The sequence below is a fragment of the Paramacrobiotus metropolitanus genome, unplaced genomic scaffold, assembly GCF_019649055.1.
Source record: "Paramacrobiotus metropolitanus isolate TYO unplaced genomic scaffold, Prichtersi_v1.0 Parri_scaffold0000009, whole genome shotgun sequence".
NCBI classification, from domain to species: domain Eukaryota; kingdom Metazoa; phylum Tardigrada; class Eutardigrada; order Parachela; family Macrobiotidae; genus Paramacrobiotus; species Paramacrobiotus metropolitanus.
This window is the reverse complement of record NW_026570229.1, coordinates 296,410-314,316: the sequence shown is the minus strand read 5'-3', so window position 1 is coordinate 314,316 and position 17,907 is coordinate 296,410. Positions and strand designations below refer to the sequence as shown.

Genomic DNA, 17,907 nt, shown 5'->3' with positions numbered 1-17,907 from the left:
GCCAAGAAAAAAGGCGACATGACGAAATTTTGCTGGGCCGTTTCTGGGAACAATCTAACGAAGATATCGAAAGAATTTTGTGGTTGGAAGAAGGAGAATAAAAATTTACGGATGGCAGATTCCATTGAAAGAATTAAGTCAACAGCTCAGGAATTGCAAAATGCTTGTGACATCATTGCGAAAGAAACTGGAAACATGATGACCCAAGTAGAGAAACTCAGTGCAAGAGAACCGCTAAAAAGGAGGACCCTACTACCAAAATGTTTACTTCCCGGAACAAGCATGTTACTCATCCTTATAATGTTGTTATGTTTTGGATTTAATGGCGCAAACGCGTTGACCCAAGAGGTTTGTGATTGTAGCCGGAAAGACTTTTTAGGATTGGTTTCGTTAAAAAATTTTTCAGCTTGTGGAGTGCCAAATACTGGGAAAACCCCGAATACAAGAGCCTACGTACTCTATGAGGAGCAGCTCCCACAATTATCCTTTACTGCTTATATGTGCAAGCAGGTTATTAAACGGACAGTTGTGTCTTCCTTCTTTTTTGGAGGAACGGATACAATTAAATCGGTGTTAAATAAAGCTGTATCCGTGGATGAATGCTGGCAAATGGTTCAATCTAAAAAATGTGTTGGAAACGATATGGTCAACACTGGGAGTGTATGGGATTACACTAAAGATTCGGAAGGAAATGGGAAATATTTACAGGAAATTACTTATGATTCTATTAATTGCATATTGGAGGAAGTACAATTAAATCAGAAGTGTAAAAATTGTACCGTGGATTCTGCTACAATGATGATAGCGAAAGACAAAATGCAGCAGTTTGCGATGATTAATTATGTGACATATGTATGGAGGACTAACGCCAGCACTGCGTCAAATTGTAAGAAGTTAAGGAAAAATTACGGCTACGGCGAGCTAGATTCTGTGAATGATGTACGGCGCCTTCGTGATGATGTGCATCAGTTAGATTATTATATTGGGAAGAGCGTAAAACTGTGTGGTGAAGAAGTGGAGGCTTATCAAGTTATCGGAAATCCCAATCTGAAAATTACACTAGGACCGGTAAATAATTATTACGAGAAACCGAAACTGCATTTAAATAAAAATATGACGAAACTGTTACAAAATGCAACTATGCAAGAATTTGCATTATTTCAAGAAAACTTCTTGTCTCAACATTTTAATTATTTCTCAGATATTGATACAAAAAATCTTAATTACATCTCTTCAAATGTGGCTTCTCTTGATTGCCGGATCGATAACACGTTTTTGCTGAATATGGTCGTTTTATCACAATTTAGCCCGGTATTAGCGGCGAAAGCGCTTAAATACCCTAAATGTTTTGCTGTACACATGATAACAACTGACAAAGCAGCCGTTTTTAAATGTGGAAAAATCAATGCTACATTTACGGTGGAGAATTCTTATGGTTCCTGTCAATATCTACAACCGCGGTATAATGATTACACAATTGGATTGGATGGCCTTACATTATTACCGTACAAGTGTGTGCATACGATGCCTTTTGTTTCTTTTAATAATAATATTTATGCGGTCATAAATAACACATGGAAAAGGATATACAAGGTGACGCAACAGGCACTACATCTACACATTAACAGCCGCTTCGACCCGATTGTGGATGTATCGGCAACATATTATCATGCTGACTCGGTCTACATGCAACAGCCGGCACGTGCTACAGATCTACAACAGTTTTTCATCAGCGGCCTTTCAACGCCGGTCACGTTAACAAAAGCACTCATCCATGACTGGGGCATAGACGTGCGCATCAAGCAAACAGTTAGTACAGTTGTTAGTATAACAATTATGTTAGTTGGCATTTATGTAGGCTTGATACTGTTGAGATGGTTGCTCGGGACTCGCCAGCTTAATGAAAATAATAACATCTCAGACGCTGGGAGTCGGGCCGGCACCGTTGGGAACTGGTGCACTGCCCGCGATCGAAAAGGCATGCGAGTACTGTTCAGCCGCAGACGGAAAACGGACATGGATATAAAGCACTGCACAGACCATCAGTTGCTCACTCATGCGGAACTTGCTGTTGGTATACCGGATCATACAGTTCCTGACGATTGTACTTCAGTAGTTGATACAGTAACTTTGCCCGTCAACCTGTTATTACCTGCAATGGATATTGCCAACGATTACCCACGCAGCGGCCGGATTGCCTCTCCAGAGATTCCATATCAGCCACCACGGATAGTCATGACGTTCAAGAAGGTAAGCCGCAAGAGTGCCAGGAATGCGCGCATTGAATCGTTCCACCGTATGAAGATTACCCGTGACAACGCTATCAAAGCCATGGTGGATGAGTTTACGGAATTCACGCACACCGTTGTCAACCAGCAAGGTTTTCCACACGACCAGCCTGCTATGAACATCCTGATGGACTTGGCACAGCGGACCACGACTGCATTGGAGACGCTTGCAAAAGACAACGATTTGCTGTGGGATGCGCTTACCAAGTGCCGAAAGATTTGGGATGCTGTCGGTAAAGATCAGCCCAGTTCGGAACACACCGGTCAGATGGTAGCGGGACCATCAGCTGTGCAGCGGAGCAGCCCTCCGCGTGATGAGCAACCGCCACGATCCTTCGTTTTCCCGGCCTTTGCTAAACCAGCAGCCGAGGCGCCGACTATGGCGATGGTGCAGCCCCGACCATTCAAGCGGCAGCCTACACCTCATCCGAGGGGAATCATCCGCTCGAACCGGGAGCTTTGTTTGCCTGCGTATTTTGCCCAGTTGCGCTCACCACCGCCTTATGTCGAGTCACCACGAAGCCCCAGCCCGATGGTCAATGACGACATTCAGCACTGCGCGGGGACACCAGCAAGTCCGGACGAGGATACGCCTCGCTACGTGATTGTGAACCGTAGTGCTGCCGACCAGCAATAAGTTTGCACTGAGGTTAATTTTTATTATAACTCCTTTTATATTAAAATACAAAAAAAAGAATTATAAATGATTAATTGTTGAATAAAAAACCGATTAATATAAATTTAAAACATAAATATCTACACTTGTGTTCGCGTTAATATATACATTATATTATGTATGTTTTGTCTAGTTGTTGCAATATATTGTGCTAACATTGTTTTTTATATAAAATTTATGCCTGTTTTTTCATTGTTGTTTGATACTGTAAACGCCCACTACAACGTTTTTTCCTGCCGTGAAAAGTGTGTATTTTAATACCTTATTTTCAAATACAATTGTTTTTTACTCCCTGTTCCTGTTGGATTCGCCAGAGACGTCGAATCTCAAAAAGGAGGACTGTCACGGACGCGGACGGCATAGTCATCAGCATCATCGGGGTCAGCGACGATTACATCATATGACATCAGCCTTGCATCAGCCTTGCTCAGCCTTGCATCATGCGGCCTCATTCCCACGCGATAACGCCAGTGACCACACCTTCCGGCTGGCGGCACCACTCCGCCGCGCGGGTATATAAACCACAGCTGCAACCACCGGAAGTCAGTGTGCTTTCCCCTGCGAAGTCAACCGACCAGCAGTCTACAGCCTGCCCTGCACCGGACCATCTAGCGATTGTACTAGCTTGACCTTTTGTTTAGCTTATAGCTTTGTTGTAGTGGGCACATTGATTATCATTAAAGGTCAGTCAAACACCGGTGCGTTGCCTAATCGTTATAGGTATTGTAAAGGTCATCGTCGACCTGATCCATAGGGCTCATACACACAGCACTACAGGTAGAACTCATTGTTGCTACAGCGTACGCTGCCATTACCTACAATCTGCAGCTCGATTGCTATGACGAACAGTTGGGTTGCTGGCAGCGTACACCGGCAACTTTCTTGCAAGAAAAAGCATTCAGGTGCGCAGTATGGCGCTGGTCGTCTGCCAGGACCGTCTGTACGCATTCGGTGGTTGGAAGTACGGACACCGCGACATTTCGCCGCGGACAACTAGTCGCTGGACTTTTGCTCGCAGACATTCCACCGCAAGCCCATCTTGCCACGCGACATTTCGTCGCAGGACATTTCGTCAGTAGGACTTTACGCCGCACGACTTTCCGTCGCATGGCCGCTTCGACGCAATGAAATTTCGCCGCAAGGATTTCTCGACGAAGCGACAGTTCGCCTATCAGACAAATGATTTACAAAGCTACAATTAATAACAGAATCAGTCAGAAAACGGAACACTAAAAACAAAATCAAACGAACAACGTAAAAAACCTAAGAAACCAAAGAAAAACTAACAAACCTGAGAAACAATAAGAAACTTAAGAAACCTAAGAAACCAAAAAACCCATAAAGACCTAAACACCTAAGAAACCTAAGAAGCCTAAGAAAACCTAAGAAACGTAACAAACCTAACCAGGGAACATAGGGGTCCTCCCCCTTCAAAAAAATCTCATTTTTTGGAGAAAGATAGTATGGGTATGGTTCCTTTAAGAAAGATAGTATGGGTATGGTTCCTTTAAAAAAAATATAGTTCCTTTAAAAAATATTTTCAGCTGCTGTAATTAAGATGGGCGTGGCCAAACGCTAATTAGAAGAGTACGCAATACCACATACGCACTATGTATTACCATGCAGAGCGCAGGCTTTAAAGTTTAAGCATAGCAGTCACTGCACTTGGCCATCAGCATGCACTCGGGCAGCTGCCTAGCACCGAGGCAAGTGAAACCCGCGTGCGGTAGTCCCTGCCACCGCTTTCAAATTGCCGACTTTCAAAAATGTGTTATGATCCAACATGTGTTATTATTACAACATGTGTAAAAAATGCGGAAAATTTTCTTTACTAATTAGTAAACGCCCAAATCCAGAAAAAACAAATTTTGAAAATTTGCAATTTGAAAACGATGGCGGGGACGACCGCACGCGGTTTCACCCGCCTCGGTGCTAGGAAGCTGCCCGAGTGCATGCTAATGGCCTACTGCAGTGACTGCTAGGCAAAAAGCCTGCGCTGTGTATGGTAATACATAGTGCGTATGTGGTATTGCGTAGTCTTCTAATTTGCGTTTGGCCACGCCCATCTTAATTACAGCAGCTGAAAATATTTTTTTAAAGGAACTACATACCCATACTATCTTTCTTCAAAAAATGAGATTTTTTTGAAGGGGGAGGACCCCTATGTTCCCTGGTAAGAAAACCTAAGAAACCTAAGAAATCTAAGAAACCTAAGAAACATTAGAAGATTAAAATCTAAGAAGACCTAAGAAAGTCTAAGAAAGGCTAAGAAAACTAAGAAAAAATTAAGAACAAGCTTAAAAAATCTGAAAATCTAGTGAGAATTAAGCGCGGTGAAATATTTTGCGGCGTTTAGTCGCACCGTTTGAAAGTCCCAAGACGAAATGTCCGCGACCAGACGTCTTGCGTCGAAATGCCGCAAAGGTAAAATGTCTCAAAGCGTAATGTCCCGAACCGAAGTGTCTCAGAGTCGGAATGTCCGGCGGCGAAATGTCTTCGCGGCGAAAAGTCGCGCGTCGAGTTTGAGTGCGGCGAAATGTCACACTCCCAATTGTCCGGGTGTGGGAAGGGCACCAGACGGGCAGAACTGATTGCGCTGGACAGTGCGTTCTGCTACGATCCCACTGACAACACCTGGAGCGAATTGGCCCCCATGCCAACGGCGCGCTACCATTCTTCGGCCTGTGTCGGCGCGGATGGGCTGATTTACGTCATCGGTAAGTGGAAGAAATACACCGCCAGCTGCTTTGACATCGACAATCATCTCTTTGTTCAGGGGGGATGTGAAAGCCGCGCTGATGCCACCGAGGCACACTGCGATGAAATTTTAATCGAGCTCCTGCCTTGCGTGGAAGCCTACAACGTGGCACGGAACTGTTGGTACAGAAAAAGTAAGACTTTGCCTCTGCATGCTGCGCTCGTTACTAAAAACTATGTATGCTGGCCAATCAGGTCCCATGATGCACAAGCGGGCCTATCCACCCTTAGCTGCTCTCGATGGAAAGGTTTACGCTGCCGGCGGATTGTTAAATGGGTTTAAATCCAGTTTTGGTAACTGGACTGACGTAGTGGAGTGCTACGACGAAGAGACGGACAAATGGAGAATGGTACACGGCGCACTGCCCATCCAAGAGCACTACGCGCTCGCCGTGGTGCCGCAGTGTCTGCTGAAGCGATGGAATGCCGACGAGACGAAAAGGGCAACGAGCACACCTTCATTAAGATCAGCAACGCTAACTTTGTCTAGCGACGGCGTGATACATGCGCGTACTTGTTCCTGATTACTATTTCTTTTTCTATTTCCTCTTCCTTAACAACTATCTTGATTCTTTGGTTTCTCTCCTAGCTACGATTCTATTTTCCCTAGTCGATTGATTCCTCGCTACAATGCAGAACAGTCGTTAAAGGGCTGATATCCTCACTCTGCTCGATTCCCAAGATGTGTATGTGAAACACAGCAGATTTACAGGCTACCTGCTACCTGATGAAACTATTAATTTGATACGCGTAATTGTTGCTGCCAAATTGCTAAATTTGGTTGTCGTATCTATCGTGCATATACATATCATACGCGAAACAGATTACCGATTTTGTGATGGAGACGCATGCGCAGACTTAAGCAAAGGTCACTTCATGACGATCGCGTGCGCTGGATGACGAAATACACGGCCTTTTTCTTCCTCAGTCAAATCACTCATACTGTCTTAAGTGTCTTTACTTTACTCTAAAAGCTTCTTTAGTGCATTCAAGTGGCTGTATGTGCAAGGCACCGTAATGTGCGGCTCTTTAATAATCACAGTCAGATACAGAACGAAAATGTTACAAGACAAAGTCATAGTAATTCAGTAAGTAATAAAAAATAAGCAAAACAACATTCAACGATGCTGTTTGTTAATTAATTATTTATCTTTAAACATGATTTCTCATGTTTTTTTTTGTTTTAGCAATTCAGCAGATTGTCGTCAGCAAAATGTCGGGCTCAACAAACTGTCGTACAGCAACTCCTCGATCACAGACTTGTCGTTTCAACCACTTGTCGGGTAAGTAAGTATTTTGTCGGTCAGCAGATTGTCGGTGTGCCCATCATCTGTATGCATGCTAGCATTGTACCGTCCGACGTTGTGCAATGCTAACATGCATACAGATGATGAGTACTGGTAGTCGTAGATGACATCGATCGGAGATGGTACAGCGGTGCATAGCTTATATAGGCACAGATTGAAGGAAGTAGACGTGATTAAATGAATACCTAGCGATATTCCGGAAGCAATATTACGCCGTGAGGCCCACGATATTCCAAGTCGCATAGACGTCGGTCGTAGACGTATACGCTTCGATCGTGAACGTGTGATCACAACATCATTACATCACGTTCCTCACATGACACATGTTCCTCACGTTACGAATTTAATCGCAGTATTTATCAACAAGCCGTAACTTATCTGTACTGCTTTAACATGCCGTGGAGGCTATCATGGAGTTAACGAACTTCTCGCGGGATTCCTTCATATTTGATGTGAACATGGCCGCGAAATAAGGACTGCACCCACTTAAAGCGGATCAGTGGCAGGGAATCCACGGCGACGCGGTCTCCGTGCTTTCACAAACACATCAGGTAATCTCTGGGTTGACATGATTGCTTTAAGCAGATGCAGGTAGATTCAGTAACAAGCAGTCCAGAAATAACTGAATCAAAACAGTTAAGCGCAGAGTCTTATGGTTTTTTTTATACGGCATTACTTCATTGGCGGGTCTTACTACTCCTGAGACAGGAAGCCTGACTGATGCAAGGTACTGTATGCTTTTCTGCAGTTGCGCTGACTGCAAAAATCCGTATGCGGTGCTCATTTTATATACAAAAAGCTGCCGTTCCGCTATGAGAATGATAAGACAGCCTTGGGCGCGCGCGGAATATCATACATACAAACTAATATCGTTATTAAAAAATTTGTTTTTCACGTTACGACCGATTTATAATCTATAGGTATGGACGACTTCGTACACGTTAAAGTTTTCTGGAGATGTTGTTTTACTTGTATCCCCTGTATATCCCCCGTATTCTACATATCCTTCATGTATCCTCGCATTTTTCTGACTTGTTTTATTTCATTGCCCTGTCCTAGCGCATCTCTGCAGTATCCTTTACGTATCCTACATGTATCCCACTAAATCATAAGAAAGCATAAAAAGTACGCAGACGGAGGAACCTAGGAAAATTAACGATACACGTGGAGACATTGTCACCGACCAGACAGTGGCAATGTGCGCTTATTGCAGCAGTCCAATAACATATGCCCGCAAAACCCTGACGCTTTAATAGCCCAGAGAAATGCTTATATCCGTACGAATGTCACTTTTTCGTCAAATGGCGCGCTTGACCTTCAAGAATATGATCTTAGCAGAAATACACTATGCCACCGTATTAGCATTTAGCCGAATCCAGCAAGCTTTCTTCGTTGGTGTGTAACCGTGTGTTTATCTGATGAAAGTACTCTTTTGGTAACATAGGTAACAGATGATTTACTGCTGATTGCGGCGTACAACTCACCCTTTCACGGGTTATCCGAAAGTTCGGTTTTCAGACAGAAAATCTCTCTTTATGGCCATAGGTACAACGGCTTAATTCAGATGAAGTTTTTCAGTTTTCTTAGTTTTTGAAATCAATATCGCTTTTTACATCCACTTTTAAGACCATCTTTGTCAGGGCGGGCTCACGCATAGCTTATGACTTAGCCCTTCTGTCATTTGTCGGTTTTGGGTTTTTCCTGTCTGGGCATTTTTCTTGCACTCTCACGGATCTGTAGCACAACTGCGCTGTCTACAGCATCCGCACATGTCAGTTGGGTAGAGATGTGTTTTCTGGCAGTATCTCAATAAACTTTCGATACTTTCGGGTTGTTCCGTCGAGGGCACATGTGCGCCTAGCCAGTGCCATGTGACATCTTAAATCGAGAAAAATTCGCAGCTCAAAATGAGAACGGCTTTAAACAGACACTTTAAAGTTTGAAGAAATCTTGCCTAAAAATTACTTAGTCAGCATTCTGCAAGTGTCAACGCAGAATTTTAAATAGACCTGAATCTTCCAAGGAGTTTTTTGATATAAAATTTTCTTACTTTATAACCTTAAAAAAAGATTTATGTGTTCGATTTTCAAAAACAACTTGAGTAAAAGCGATTTTTTTTAAAAATCGCTCTTGCAATTAAACTTTCGAGGTATTTTCGCATCCAATGCATCAAGTTTGAATATTGTAAGGTAACATCTGAACTAATAGTTAGTTTTCAAACTTTATCGGCTGCAGTTTGAACGGCTGCCTTTGAAAGTTCGTGCAAGTTTAGATCGGTCATGCGCATGTCGAGCCGTCGACTGCTTCAGCACACAACACGCATCAGACCATAGAGACTCTCCAGACAGCTGACTGTCCGCTCCTTTCCACACTTGTGTGTGATCAAAATGTTTTGTCTTTCGGTATTTGTTTTCATTCTACTAACCAGTACTCGGTTTAGTCAGTAATGGCTGTCAGTAAAATAAAAGATGTGCTTAGATCACAGCTTTGTGTTCTCCATTGAAAATTTGCGCTAACTTGCATATGCGTCAGCGTACGTAATGGTGAGCCGGGCCGGTCACCCTTTGCACCTTTACTTAGATTAGGTATCCAACTTTAAAAAAAGTCTGATCACTTTGATCTTTTGGCCATGTGGTAGGGCAGTCTTCGATCAGTGCAGCTGCCTCTTTTTGCAAAATGGCTTCTTATAAGTGGATAACGCAACCACAGATCCGGGTCACACATAATAGTTGTTATAGCAACAGTAGGACAAGGCAATCCATGAACCAGATGGTTCACAATAGCGAGACAAGGACCGAGGAGAATTCGGGTTAGTTGCTGATAGAGGTCACGCGATAGAAGTCATTCACTCTGCCCCAGGCTTAAAATCTTCAGCCATCAGTAGAAGGAAAAAATTACCGTATGTTGATCTCCCATAATGAACACTCTTTACACGAATCTATCGTTGGTTACGTATTTGACCGGCAAAGGTACTTGTTTTTTATGCAGGCTTGTCTATATCTTATCCCACGCTGTTGATAACGGAACAAATCTACCGTTGTCAGGCACTTGTACACACGGCTCCTTATCCGCCCAGCTAAAATGCTCTTCAGCTAAAATGCTCTTCTACGAAGATACGGGACGATCGTTGTATGCATGGAACGCTGTGGACGTGGAGATTGACGGTCGGTTGCGGCACGGCTACGTGGTCGGCCTGGAAGAGACCGAGAGCGCTTCCCCTCGTCTGCTGGTGGATTTGGGATGCCCGACACAGGAGGCGGTGCTGGTGGAATACGGGAAGGTATGGGACTGCTCCCGCCATGTATCCAGCAACGCTAGCGAGGGAGCTGTTGTGGAAGTGCTGCTGTATGACGGCCCGCACTGGACATGGTATCCCGGAATCATACTGATTGCGCGCTTTGACGAGCTGCATGAGATGGCGCTGGTGGAGGTGCTGGTGGACGAGCAGCGGCGTCGCGAACTGCTTCCCACCAATCAGATTCGCGATGCGGCCGATGCCTGGGGGCAAACAGCCAGGTCGGGACTTCTTGGGGCGGGCGAGTTCGTCATGCAGGCGTGTAACGTGCCCAACGGCTACTGGGCTATGGAGCCGTCTGCGGCGGCATTCCTGCTTAAACAAGTGGAGAGCCGGTGCAACCTGCGAATTGTCACGGTTCTTAGTTGGACGATGCACTATCTGCGGAGGCACGGGGACTTGCCCTTAAGTGACCAGGTTCTGGTAAGTCATCGTTAATGATTGATTAAGTTTAATCGTTTAACGTTTGCACACAATCTGGGTAACACCCGAATTCGACTCACCAGAGTCGTCACATGAAAATAATCAAACATTGAACAACGACGGACAAACAACTTAACAGACATTCATATTTCTAGCAAACAGTATATGAGCTGCATGGTGCGACTTCTAAAGCGACAGTCGACATTAGTGTCTTCCATTCAACATTATTTATATTAAAGCTGTTTCGTCAACTTTCATAAGCTTCAGTCGGTATCCTTAAATCGTTCCATACCCTCGCAGTTCCGTAGGCGAATGGTTTATCTGAGAGTGGGAGTGCGTGACCGCAAAATGTAGATTCGAAAGGGACTATTGGGCACGGATGTCAGCCATGCTCTGCCGATTAGGCGTCGCACTTGCAACACCAGAATACGCAGTAACATCCTTGTGGAATAATTTATCTCCGTTAGGGACACAAGGTTGCTGAAAAGTTGTAGGTCAGTGGTAGACTGTGGTGGACATTTCGCCGCGCGATCTGCTCCAGTCTTCTGCTAAGTTGTTTAACTCTGCTTTCAAAATTATTCGACTGAGGTAGTGAACGAACTTTCAGAGGTAGTGAACGAACGAATCTTCTCCGAACATTTTCGATACCTGCAGTACTGTATCAGTCTGTATGGTTCGATATACTCCGCAATGCCATTATGGGATCTGTTGTTTTGGCTACCGATCACTTCGGCCGTTTTTATTTCGGCTTACGCTGATTTCGGCCATCATTCTACGGGTTGTCTTTTAACGCAAATAAAAAAACCTCTTTATTTGTAAACGACTGCAGCATACATATCAAAAAACATTAATAAGTTAACTAAACGGTGAAAGAAGAATTTATTATCACAACAGAAAGAGCTCAGTAAACTTTTCAACTCCGTCCATTGTTCCGAAAACTGAAGCCGCATTTCCCCGCTGAATCTCCAGGGACAATCGCTGTCGGAGAAATTCATGGGAGCGAGCCTCTCCAGTTTGATTACGTAAACGCTTCCCGATTTCCTTGATAATAGCGGTAGCTGACGGTCCCCATGGGCCCATCGTTTCAAAGGCAATGGCTGCGAAAATGTAGCGCCCACTTAGGTACGAGTACAAACTGGCTTTCCTTTCTTCTGCCTGTACCGCCGCCCATACGGGAGTCGACGATGTAGACCTTATATGGGAAGCAGCAACCGTATCGACACAAGTGACGTCCCATGCCAAGCACATACCCCTCTGCCATGCAAACGTTGTGCAGCCGTCTGGGCGTCGTTCGCTCGTATGTGAGGTGCCGCGTGGTTCCCGTTTAGCGGGGAAGCCGGCAGAAACAAGGGCGCGGCATACAATGTTATTGAGCCCGCCGTGCCGTGGGTGCCTGCCGGCTGAGAAAGTGCAGGATAGGCCGTGGTGTGCATAACGCAAATTGCATACAATAGAAGGTGTCTGCAAACGTCTTATGCCACGCTGCCGGTCGCTTTTGTAGTTCGCCACATGTGTTGTAAGTCTCTCAAACCAATTTCTAATCTCGGTAAGTAAGCAACCTAAGAAACCAAAAGAGAGCATAACATAACGAATAAAACATAGGAAACATAAAAACATAAAAAAAAAACATGAGAAAGGAAAAATAAGAAAAAATACATGAAATCATCATGAAATAAAAATTTAAAAAATACAACAAAACATAAATAACAAAAGAACCATGAAACACATAGAAAACATGAAACACATATCAAAATAAAACAAAAAAAAGTACGAAAACATAAATAACAGAAGGAAACATAAGAAACATAAAAAAGCATTAAAGCAAGAAACATAATAAAAAATAACATAAAAAACATAAAATTTAAGCTTCGGCCGAACTGAGCGATGGCCGAAACGAGCGGTGGCCGAAATGAACGTGTGCGGCCGAAATGTAACGCGGCCGAAGTGAACGGACGCGTGTTGGGCTATTTTACTCCACAATTTTTTGGAATCTGTTGATTCCTGACCAGAACGCAAGCCCGTCTGTTAACAGTATCAATTAGTCCCTTTTCAACTGGAAATGTTACGGATGCACAGCAGCCTGAGAGAGAAAAAACACTTTTATTAAAAAACCATTTTCACACGGCAATTTCCATTTATGACTACGTTCAAGGTGAATTCCCCGATATTTTGCCAAATAATTATGGGAACGTCTTCCTATTACTGTACAATTATTGTACAATTTTTACAGTGTGGTATACTTATTAACATCCTGCTCTGAATCTCCTACCATAGGCGACCGCGTTCGAGGACCAGAGGAGCAAGCACGATTTTGGCTGGCAAACTGAATTCCTTGATGAAAACGAAGAGCTGGATGTTGAGCGGAAGCGTAGGATGCCGTTAAGCCAGTTGAACGTCGGTGAAAAAGACAGATTAACGTTGCCGTTGGCAGTGCTGAAAGAGATCTTCCACTCACTGGACACCATTGACCGTGTGCGCTTCCGCCGCACCTGTCCGCTGTGGGCAGACATTCTTATTAAGCCGGAGATATGCAGCGAGGTGATCCTCCCGCGGCCGCAGTACAGCTTTTGGGATAATTACGTCCTGTACACCGGCCTCGCCAAGCACGTCACACCCGCCACACGCACCATCTGCATCCGCGAAAGCGGCATGTATTCTAATGACGTGTTCGATGCTGTGCAGCGTCTCTTGCAGGACGCCGGCATCCGCCTTGCCCGTTGCATCGTGCACCGGCGATCGCTCGCGTACAAAGAGTCAACATTTACTCGATGGAAATTCGCCTTGTTTACCGACAAAGTCGCGGAGCCACGGTTCCGGCTGGAGTCCTGCTGCGATCGTGTGATTTTCAAAGATCTGGCCGTTGTCGTGCAAAACAAGTGGGAGGCGCCCCTCTTAGAGTTCCGCGTTCCCCTGATCGTCTTCACCCGGGGAGCGGTCGATGAGGCGGACGTTGTGGACCTGTTCGAGAAGCATCTGCACTATGAGGGGCCGCCGGTGGATGTGCAGCAAGTAGCCCATTTCATGGGCAATCGGATCATCACTGCAGAGGGAGCGACGATCGTAAAGAAGGTACGCTACTGGTTTGTCACTGATCGGCATCTTGCTGACTTTTTTGGGTTCGTTTGGTTTTCAAGGTGGTTCCTTAGGTTAAAGAAACATCGTGTTATCAGCCATATAGTCTCTGTGACCTATTTTAAGATACAGCTTGGTAAACAAAATCATTAGCTACCAAGCGAACTGGGAGAATATCAATTAGTTCCATATTTGGACATAAGTTCATAAGATCTGAATCGACAGATTTCCCGTCTTCTTTTGCTATGTCGTTTTATTGTTCTTATTAACATTTTAGTAATCTAAGTCTTTGGAAGTTTCTAGAAGTTTCTTAATGTAGATGTTTATGCAGTTTATCCGAATGTGACTATAAAACCGCCAAGCTTGCTAATGCTAGAGGGTCCACTCTGTCTGAGTCCACTGGAAGTCATCTAGCTGTCATTTGAACTGTGTTTCGCAATTGATAAAGTCTCAGAATCCGTGTCGGGATTTCTATGTTAGGCTTAACTGCGTAAAGTGCCTTGGGCAGCACATAAAGCTAGTGGAGTCATTAGCCCGGTATAATACTAGTATATCGCGTAACGCGTAACACATGGGTTCTGATAAGTAATTTGCAGATTCTGCGGAACTACCAATCCAGCGATCCGCGTCCGTCGGCACAGTATCGGGAACACCGGTGGTGTGTGTACAATGTGGCCGGCGTGGACGTGGGCCGGCTGAATCGATTCAGTCTGTGTGTCTTATGGCGCTACACGCAGTACTGGTCCGCATACGAGAGCGCACACCCTGTGCAACTGGCACCCAGCGACCCGGAGTCCGAGTCCGATGAGTAGAAAGCGCACTTTGTTGAATTTTGCTTAGACGTTTACCGACAATGTTGATTGTTAATCATGGTAGGCAGAACGGTATCTGTATGACCTCATGTAGCTGTAGCGGTTGAGATCTTCATGGTCACGACGCCGCCTTGCTTAATAGCTATTCGTGTTTGTTTTCGCCACGCGTTTTTTCGTGTTTTCGTTCTTATTTTACATGCATTTTCATCGATCTACAACACAGCCACGTGACAACACAGTCCGCAATTTCTTTATTTTATGCATTTGGTGGCATTGGTGGTTGGTACACGACTACACGTTCTACTGTTATGGTCGTTCAAGGGGTCACCGCCCATTATGGTAAACGAATAAGCGGTGGCCATAATTCATAAAGTCCAGAGTTTTTGTAAACTCCTAATACAAAGTTCTTGTAAAGTGTACGTTCAGTTTGATCTGTAAATGGCAAAAGGGTAAATATGCTTGAGAGGGGTTTCTCCCAAACCAGTCATTGATTGATTTTTTAACTCTTCGGGACACGGTGTAGAGCTTTTGTAAAGCGTGGCAACGGTTAGAAAAATCATCGTACACTACAGATATAGATAAAACCATCAAACGGCTGAAAAATGAAGAAAACATCCGCCCGTTGCCCGCCGCCCGACGTTCTACGAAGCGTCGCACACGTTACGTAGAACGTCGAGCAGCGTGTGCGTCGGTTTCTGTACTTCGCATGGGGCCTTAAGTTTTCCCCTCGTATAGTACGGGAAATTTCGTTTTCCCCCGCACATGTGCCGCTTAGTCGCATACACGAATGCAACTTAAAGTTGGCTGCAGCTAAAAACCGGTTTCTGGCCAACTCGGTATATCCGGTTGCGCAACTGAACTAGAGACAACTCACGTGTTGCCGCAGCGCACGCGGCTTTAAGCTGCAGTCAGCTTTAAGCGTGTAAGCGACTAAGCGGCACATGTGCGGGGGAAAACAAAATTTCCCGTACTGTATGAGGGGAAAACTTAAGGCCCCATGCGAAGTATACCAGACTTTGTGGTGCAAATTCCATCCAGCTGCACTACACGTTTTTGTACCTTTGAAACTTTCAATACAACTGAAAATCCTAATAGTGCCACAAGCAATAATTATTACGAAGCAAAATCCAGTGCACACGTTCCCATTGAAGGCAGCTAAAAGCGGAGAGGACTTATCAAATTTGGAGTACTGTATTATTGCTAAGAATACTTATACGAGTGCTAAGCAGTATGTATGTTGTGCTAAGCAGTATTCCAGATCGGTAGCATTATCTGACAGAAAACCCACACTACCGTCTGTAGTATTTAAAGTCAGCGCAAAGTGTGCTGAACCGTTCAGCACACACGTTCAGCCTGAACGCGGACCTAACATAAGTAAGAGTTTGCCGGCTGACACTGACAAGGAAGTAAACTACACTGACAAGGAAGTAGTTTCCACCGTCAGACGCCGCTGAATCATGGCAAGTAGTATCCTGTCGCGGAAAGCGGCCGCTGCGTCGCATCTGCAGTCCATCGTCCGCTGACTCACCGAACGCCTAAAGGCTTGAGATACCAGTAGAGAAGCAGCAATGTGCTGCCTAGTTGCTCTTCTTTTGCTCGGATACAGTATACTGAGTGCAGTGGCACGCATTAAGGCTGCAATCTCTTATTGCAGTTACTCTGAATCTCCTCGCAATGACTCGATTACGACCGAATTATTACCTGCTTTTTCTGCCGGTGCTGTGCGTTCTCCCGCGACGCGTGGACTGTCTAGCACCCCCATGGAATTGTCCCGTCCCAGAAGAGTTCTCCCATCCGTCGCCGAATAATAAAGAACTGTTACGGCGTGCTCCTTGCGAGCGCTGGACTTTATCGGGTTGCAGTGACCAGTGCCAGCAGTGCGCTTGCGATATTCCGGCTGTCAATCTCAGCGCCATCGCCGCCAACGCCACCCCGAGATCCTACTGGGAACCATGTCGCGCAATCTGTGCCACCCAGCTGCTTACTGGATACCTTCACGCCCCTCCCACCGCGCCCTAACGTCACCGCCGTGTTCTTGACCCACATCTGGGTGGCTCCCGACGACCGGCCCTTCCCCGTCGCCGGATTCCTGGTCAATGTGCAGGCGATGCTGACTTACTTTGGACCTGACGCAGGTCTATCTGCCGAGTGCCGACGATCACCCGGGCGACGTTCGGCGGGTTTGTGCGTCTGGAGGCGCTGTACAGTAACCGCCTGTCGACCATTGAGGTCAATGCGTTTACCGCGGTGGGCGCTGCGTCGGGATCGGCGCTACCGAGTCTCGGTCGGTTCAGCATCACATTCAACAATCTAACTACCTTGGACTGGACGGTCTTCAAACCGCTAAGCAGCAGCCTCAAGGTATCGAAAGTGCAGGATATGAAATTTTCTCTTTAGTCCAACCAAATACTTACTATAGTGTGAGGAGGACTGGTAACCTACCGTTTGACGTCATCACTCTCGCATACACGGGAGGGCGGCTGCCATGGTGACAGATGCGCGTTTTTTACGGTTTTTGTCAGTTTTCTCAGCATATTTCTTTTCTCTTCTATTTCTAGCCCCTCATGTTTGGGTTTTTAAATTCAATATGATCTGTTAAAAATATCAGAAAGCTTTAGAGGAGAAAGGAACTGAGAATATCTTTAAAAAGGGACAATAAAATCTGTGGCCCTGTGGTAAGCAGTAGCACAGCAGTACATTCTGTATGCGACAGTGATGACGCAGTCGACCGTTGCAGAGTCGCTTCCCAGTCCTCTACCTGTAGTAAGTTCTTGGTCCAACATATTACTAGCGGTGGTTGTTACCATATCTCTGCATGAGCGCGAGCTCCAGTGCCACTAACAAATGGTAGTGAATTTGTGGGGAATTGGGAAGGTGTTACGTTACGCTTTACTTCGCATCAGACAGATTTTATGCTCTTGACGAAGGCTTAATAGCGGTCCGTAACAAGGCAATAGTGTCCTAAAATAAACTTGGATTTGCTGTTGCAGAACCTAGACCTTTCGAGTAATCATATCCAGCGGATTGTTCTCAGCCGCTTCTACGTCATGCACGGAGTAGCGTCGGTGCTGCTGATGTTTAATCAACTAACCAACGTCGATGACCGCTTCTTGCACAGCATGTCCGCACCTCACGATCGACCGGACCTCATGTTGTGTGATAACCCCGTCTGCTCATCCGTCATGCCGTGTCGCCGGATCAGAAAGATTTACGGCAAACTGTTTGAATGCTGCATCACAACATCCGAGCCCGAGTCAGCACCGGACAGCCATTTCGA

The 17,907-nt window shown here is 45.3% G+C and overlaps 1 protein-coding gene across 4 annotated transcripts; it reads left to right on the top strand.

The window, feature by feature from the left end:
• The first annotated feature begins 7,155 nt into the window (after window positions 1-7,155).
• On the top strand, window positions 7,156-14,864 carry LOC129583068 (uncharacterized). Of its 4 annotated transcripts, none has more exons than XM_055474770.1 (4): window positions 7,156-7,579; window positions 10,073-10,746; window positions 13,021-13,815; window positions 14,415-14,864. In XM_055474770.1, the coding sequence occupies exons 2-4, from the start codon at window positions 10,126-10,128 to the stop codon at window positions 14,628-14,630; spliced, it is 1,632 nt and encodes a 543-aa protein (XP_055330745.1). In that variant the 5' UTR covers window positions 7,156-7,579; window positions 10,073-10,125; the 3' UTR covers window positions 14,631-14,864. The 4 variants fall into 4 exon arrangements, with proteins under 4 accessions (XP_055330745.1, XP_055330743.1, XP_055330744.1 ...); XM_055474768.1 differs by having other exon boundaries at window positions 10,017-10,746; XM_055474769.1 differs by lacking the exon at window positions 7,156-7,579 and adding an exon at window positions 9,823-9,927 and having other exon boundaries at window positions 10,017-10,746.
• Window positions 14,865-17,907: the final 3,043 nt, after the last annotated feature.